This window comes from Austrofundulus limnaeus, unplaced genomic scaffold (genome assembly GCF_001266775.1).
Source record: "Austrofundulus limnaeus strain Quisiro unplaced genomic scaffold, Austrofundulus_limnaeus-1.0 Scaffold79, whole genome shotgun sequence".
Taxonomy (NCBI): domain Eukaryota; kingdom Metazoa; phylum Chordata; class Actinopteri; order Cyprinodontiformes; family Rivulidae; genus Austrofundulus; species Austrofundulus limnaeus.
The window spans coordinates 2,003,897-2,011,167 of NW_013952481.1; the positions used below are offsets into that span (position 1 = coordinate 2,003,897).

The window sequence follows — 7,271 nt, forward strand, 5'->3', positions numbered from 1 at the left end:
ACACACACACACACACACACACACACACACACACACACACACACACACCAGCTGTACCTTCCAGGCAGCAAATCCTCCAGAGGCCGGAGTGGGTTAGAGCTCCGGGGTCTTTCTTGTCCTTGTTGTTGGAGTCGTCCTGGGACGAGTTGGCCGTGCTGTTGCAGATGAAAGCGCGGGCGTAGAGCCAGTAATCTGTCCCGATGGCCACCGTCATGAGGGCAAAAGCAGCGAACGCCCCCATGGTGGTCAGCAACACCTGGATGCCTCGTTCCCACCAAACCATGGCCGGGCGTGGAAGGAAACTCATGTCTGAGGAATAAAATAAAATAAAATAAAATAGAATAAAATAAAACAAAAGATGTTTGTCTGACCACTGCAGAAGAAAATAACCTCCTTTCTTTTTCTCACACAAATTCCTCCAGTTGTTCATGAGATATTTTGCTGAAAGTAGAAACACAAACACTATCMCTCCACCTTCACCTTTGGCGACAGGCAGTGATTAAAACATGCAGCTTCAGGAAAAAAGAGCACACAACTCTCTGCATTTAACTTCAGACTGAATTAAACTGTCAAAATATTTATGTGTTAATAGAACTTCTGTCCCTCRTGGGGACCGCTGCAGATGAGCTGCTGATGGGTTAGCTCTTTTTGTTGACCCCTGTGTGAACACATCCGAGCCATTTTTAATCAAAACATAGCAAACATGGCTGAAAACAGGAAATAAATGTTGACAGGATGCAGTCTTGTAACATAGAAAATGCCAAACCCACAGCCTAAACAAAATATAAACATGTGGAATATTTTGCTGGAGAAATCTAAATGGATTTAAATTATTAGAAAATATAAATAAAATGTTATTTAACATTATTGTTTTTGGATATCAATGTTTTTTTCTGTAGTTATGGAGCTTTTAATCAAATCAGAAGCTCTTTGCTTTGCAAAACAAACTGCTTTTCGTAAAAAAGTCTTTATTTAAACATGGCTCACTGAATGTAAAGATCATAATTAACCAAAACTCCTTGACATCTGACTTGTAAGCCAAGAGATGATTGAGTTAGAGGTTTACATTGTTTTTATTTTACTTTATTTTTTAATTAATCATGTGAATGTACTTTCTACAAATTAATATCGATTTATGAAGATTTATGTGTTTAAGCATGAATTGTGCGCTTACATTTGTTCCCTGTGAACTTATGTTTTGGCTTGTTTAAAAAAATCACATCTTTTTTTGATAAAATATTAAATATTTCTGTTTATTTTTGTTTTAATGGGATAAACACAAACAAATCAACATTAGGAAAATTGTTTCTGAATTTAAAACCTAATTGACTTTATAGTTGCATAAGACAATTTAGGACATTTTTTGTGTCTCAACAATACTGCAGGAAATTAAAAACTGATACAGGGTTGAAAATCCACGGAAAAAAAGAGGAAAAATAAATGTTATTGTAAAGAGAAGGGGAGGTAAAAAATATTGAGGTGAACGTAGAGAGATACACATGATGACAAACATTAAAATGATGCAACTCATTTTGGTTTTCCTCGAGAAACATAAATGAAAGAGGAAATGGCATGGGGGGCTACATTTGTTAAACTCCATTTAGCTTCTCTGACAGATTTCAGCCATTTTAAATGAAAATATAAATAAATAAATAAATAAATAAATAAATAAATAAATAAATAAATAAATAAAATGCTGCCATGCAGACTTCTGCTTTCTCTCAGACCTGAGCAACAGTTTCAGCTGAAGGTTAAAGTAAACAAACCGCACAGGAAATGTCGATTCCTTTGATGGCTTCTGTATTATGTGGATATCAATTTGGCCCCCGATTATTGTTTCCATGGCAAACCGGATGGCAACAATAATCCTGAAACAACAAGCTGCTGGTTCTGTGACCAGAATGTGATCCTCCTCATAAACATGCATCTGACAAACACGCACACATTTTGCATCATCAAGTCAGATAAAATGATTTTAATTTTAAAAAAATGCCACAAAGAAAACTAGAAACAAACCATCAGACTGATTAATTTTAAATTGAATATTGGCCACACGTTTTGATTATTTAACCCAATAAACACACAGGAAAGTGAATCTGCAGTAGCAGCTGCTACATTCAGTTTACTGAAGGGTAAAAAATTATTTTAAACAAGAACACTTCTAATATTAGTGTACAGGTTCTTCTAAAGGATGCTAAATATATTTTTATGTGAAATATAACATTATTGATGTGTTTTGACAAATGAAAAATACACAGTATGAAAAAAAATGCTGTAATACTTATTTATTTCATTTATTAATCTATTTACCCTTTATTTCACCAGGCAAAACATTAAAAACTGTTTATTATTTACAATGTTGGCCTGATTTTGATATTTGTTATTTGCTGTCAGCTGCTCGATTTCTAAAAATCAGCTTCAGCCACAGAAAACCTCAAATCAGTCAACATGTAAAGAAAATACAGATGTTAGTGTTCGATTTAAATAAAGTTCAATTTGTTATCTTTTGTTTGATGCTGCGATAAAAACTGGTTTGAAACATAAACAACAGAAACAGCACCGAGTTCAGTATAAAGATAACAAATGATTACATCTTTTCCCAGCTGCACTTCATCCTGATTGGCCAACATTTAGAAATAACTCAGACAAATTGACCAACCAAAGCTCCTTCTGAAAGGAGATAATCGGTTTTCCAGACGATCCAAATGAAACAAATGAAGAGAAAAATTTAGAATTCATTTTCTCAGTTTTAATTCGATCTGTCAGCAGCCGTTTGAGCCGTTTCTGATCTGAAGCTGAACAAATGTTTGTGCCTTCTTTGCCCTCTGAATACAGACATCTGCTCTCTGGCCCATGTGTGTGTGTGTGTGTGTGTGTGTGTGTGTGTGTGTGTGTGTGTGTGTTAATGGGTGGTTTTGTGTGTGACATGTGTGCATGTTTGCGCATTTGAATAATTTTTCCTGGCTTTACCAAGTGTCATGTATGTAAATGTGAGCATGTGTGACTGCACATGTGTCTCAGGATGTAAGAAGAGCGCATGAGTGTGTGAGCGTCTTACCTGCAGGCATGTTTCTCCCCTTCGTCTCCATCTCCTCTCCCCCCTGCGGCTGCTGTTCTTCTTCTTCTTCCTCGTCAGTGAAGAGCGCTCTGTAGCCCCGGTCCGAGCCGCCTCCATCCACCGTTTATCCTCCTGCTTTCTCGCCTCTGCTCCTCTGCCACTTCCTCTCCTCAGAGCTCGTCACACTTCTTTCTTCCTTTTGCTGTTTTTCTATTTATTTTGAATGTTGGGCACTCCTTGGTTTGTTCTCAGCAAGTGGTGGTTACTTCACTTAGTGTCCTCTCCTCTCATTGAATTGTCACGGCAGTCATCTTAGCTGCTGGAAGAGGCAAGAGGGAGGTGGTGGGGAAAGGTGGGTGTTTGATGTGGAGAGCAGATAAGAGAGGCTGCCAGAAAGGACGCAAAGAAAAGACAGAGAATAAAAAAAGTAAAGATTGAGATGAGGAGATGAGATAAGGGTGGATGTTCGGTTAACAAATTAAACGTGAAACTAGAGGATGCTCCTTTAAAAAACGCATTTCTGTATCTAAAAATTAAATATCAGAGAAAAAAACGATACATACAAATCCAAAAAGACCTGACGCCAGCGGCAAAAAACGACTCCTCTGTCAAAGAAGAAAAGCTGGTTTGCCTCCACAGAGAGAGAGAGAGAGAGAAAGCAAAACGAAAAGAACAGGCGATGTGAGAGAGCGTGCTCTCCTCCATTGCCATGGCAACAGTGAATTCCAAAGTCTATGGTGAAGCTGGCAAATGTGCATGTATGCATGTGTGTGTTTGTGTTGGGGAGGAAAAGGATGGATGTAGCAGCTGAGAGGATTTTGCTAAAAAGTGTGTGAATTCCACAAGAGAGAGGAGATTCAGCCCGGACATCACGTCTCGGACATGTATGACAAGATGAGGAATGAACAGCAGAGATGACAGACGTGTGAGTCATCGTTGCTTCGGTCACAGCATCTCGGTGCGTTCCATCCGTCCAACTTTCTTCCCGTTGGTGCGACGGCTCAATCACAGCCACTTTGCACAGATTCCTGCTCTGAAATGCACTATGTGGGTTTCTCAAAGAGGTGAGATCAAGCAGGGATTTGACATTGTTCTCAAGGGCGTTCCGGCACAACAGCTGACTTACATCCTACACTTCAACATGAGGGAGAAAAAAAAGCATCAGCACTGACATGAGGTCAGGCTTTGCTACYGTTTTGTTTTTCATTCCTCTTACAAGCTGTTGCTGAAACCGCAGGGCAACGATAATCCACATGAGAGGCGTCGGCAGATACACGGCATGAAATCTCAAGTCTACAGCCTCTCAGTACAAATCCCTGCTCTGAAAGGAGAAATTCAAGCAACAGAACAGGCCTGGTGCTTTCATAAAACAATGCAGGCTCCATTACCAAATCTTTATTATCTGGATCTCCAACAAACTCTCTGGAAAGTCTTCGGTTCCTTCAAAATGCTGCTACCAGAGTTCTGATGAGGCTTCTGATATCCATAATATAGTTTCAAATAACACGCCCTGTGATGGACTTGCGACCTGTCCAGGGTGTACCCCGCCCCTCGCACTGTGACTGCTGGATATGGGCACCAGTGACCCACGCAACCCTGAAAAGGAAGAAGCGTGTACAGAAAATGGATGGATGGATAGTTTCAAATAACACATTTAAAACTCACAACCAGCTCCATCTTTTGTCATGAAGATTATATTTTTCCATTTGTTCTTATGAAGCACTTCAGTTTTAGAATTCAGGTTTATTCATGTCTTCTAAAGCTCCTAAAAGTGGAATGGGAGACAAAGCTTTCGAGGCTCCTTGTAGCTGAAACTCTACTTTTAAAGCTTGACTTGTGAAACAGTGACTCTCAGGATACAAAATATTGAAAAACCCAGAGAAAAATGTTGTAATTTCATCCTGAAAGATAGTCAAGCTGCTGTTAGAGCTCACCAAGGGCCACACCTGACAAGGAAAACTCTACACTGGTTGGAGTCCTAACTGGGCACAATCTGCTCAATCACTACAAAATGGTGATGTGACTCCATGGCAATGGTCTGTGTGATGCCTGCGGCATTGAACTACACACCTTTTTGCACTACTTAGGCCACTGCCTGGCTCTGAGAAGTCCATCTGTCCATCMGTTTTCTTCCGCTTATCCAGGGTTGGGTCTCGGGGGCAGCAGCCTAAGCAGAGAGACCCAGCCTTCCCTCACCTCAGCCACTTGGGCCAGATCATCCACGGGAATCCCAAGGTGTTCCCAGGCCAGCTGAGAAACATAGTCCCTCCAGCGTGTCCTGRGTCTTCCTCTGGGTATCCTCCCAGCGGGACATGCCAAGAAAACCTCACCAGGGAGGCATCCAGGAGGTATCCTAACCAGATGAACCACCTCAACTGGCTCCTCTCGACGTGGAGGAGCAGTGGCTCTACTCTGAGTCCCTTCTGGATGACTGAGCTTCTCAACCTATCTCTAAGGGAGAGCCCAGCCACCCTGCAGAGGAAACTCATTTCAGCTGCTTGTATCTGTGATCTCGTTCTTTCGGTCACTACCCAAAGCTTGTGACCATAGATGAGTGTAGGAACGTAGACCGACCGGTAAACCGAGAGCTTTGCTTTCTGGCTCAGATCTCTTCACCATGACAGACCGGTACAGCGTCCACATCACTGCAGACGCAGCACCAATCCGCCTGTCTATCTCCCACTCCATTCTTCCCTCATTTGTGAACAAGAACTCGAGATACTTAAACTCCTCCAGTTGGGGCAGGACCTTCTCCCCGACCTGGAGGAAGCACTCTACCCTTTTCCAGCTCAAGACCATGGTCTCGGATTTGGAGGCACTGATCCTCATCCCGGCCGCTTCACACTCGGCTGTGAACTGCTCCAGTGAGAGCTGGAGATCACGATCTGATCCTCAAAAAGCAGAGATGAGATCCTAAGGTCACCAAAACGGATCCCCTCAACACCTTGGCTGCACCTAGAAATTCTGTCCATAAAAGTTATGAACAGAATCAGTGACAAAGGGAAACCTTGGCGGAGTCCAACTCTCACCAGAAACAAGTCTGACTTACTACCAACAATGTGGACTAAGCTCTGGCATTGGTCATACATGGACCTAACAGCCTGTATCAACAGGCCTGGTACCCTATACTACCAGAGTACCCCCACAAGACATGGTCAGGCACCTTCTCCAAGTCCACAAAACACATGTAGACTGGTTGGGCGAACTCCCATGCACCCTCCAGGATCCTGCTGAGGATGTAGAGCTGGTCTGCTTTTCCATGACCAGGACCAAATTGCTCTTCCTGAATCTGAGATTTGACTATCCGATAGACCCTCCTCTCCAGGACCCCTGAATAGACATTACCAGTGTGGCTTAGATTCAATCGTCCCAGGTAAGGTCTATTCAGGGGTCCTGGAGATGAGACCCTTTATGGACCCTGAGAAGCTCAGAACAATGAGTGTTTCTGACCTTGTGTCCTTCATCTGAGGGACACAAAGGTTTGAATGAAGACCGGTATCTTTTTCGGCCTGCTCATATATGAGTTCCTTATCCATCCACACTCACCAAAGTAATTTTACAAAAAACAGTTTTTTCAATACATTTGTAGTTGGTTTTTCTTCAAACATTTTGACAAGTAAAAAAATATGGCTACTTTAAACGTACATCAAGATGATTACATCAAACAAAAAACTGTTCAAATGAGTCAGAGATGTTTGTTTTTTTACCCCTGGAATCACTCATCTGTGCTTTTTGCATCTGTTGTGGGTTTTTGCAAAAAACATTTTGTCTCTAAAACAATCTGAGTGTTGTGTTTGCCCATCTAGTGGCAATCAGAGGAACTACATAAAAGCCTTTAAGTGCTGCACTTAGCAGGAGTTTGAGACTCATGCACAGAAATCACTGAGAGGACTGCAATCACTGCAAACAGACAGGCACAAACAGGAAGTCAGGCGTTGTTATTTAGAAGTCAGAACTGTGGTAATAAGGCTGTTTTGAGCTGACAGAGTGTCTGGAGGGGGTTTCCTGAAGCACAGTGCGAAACTAACACAGGATCTAAGAGCTTGAAGGCGCAAACATCATGTCTGAAAGTTCAAGGATGGCTCAGACAAAAGCAATGAAACTGACGCTGGCAGGCAGAAAATGACTTTAAAGGTTTAATAAGGATGTGAGGTGTTTGTGTGTGTGTGTGATTATTTGGGGCATTTTATTATGAACCCCACATGTGAAGCAG

At 41.8% G+C, this 7,271-nt stretch overlaps 1 protein-coding gene across 1 annotated transcript in view; it reads right to left on the bottom strand.

The window, feature by feature from the left end:
* Nucleotides 1-4,191, bottom strand: part of LOC106519608 (voltage-dependent calcium channel gamma-4 subunit) — a gene marked incomplete in the record, with an annotated part of 9,190 nt that extends 4,999 nt beyond the window's left edge. The window contains 3 exon segments of the mRNA XM_014011356.1: nt 58-309; nt 3,059-3,444; nt 3,622-4,191. Coding sequence (XP_013866810.1) covers nt 58-309; nt 3,059-3,089 — 283 coding nt within the window.
* Nucleotides 4,192-7,271: the final 3,080 nt, after the last annotated feature.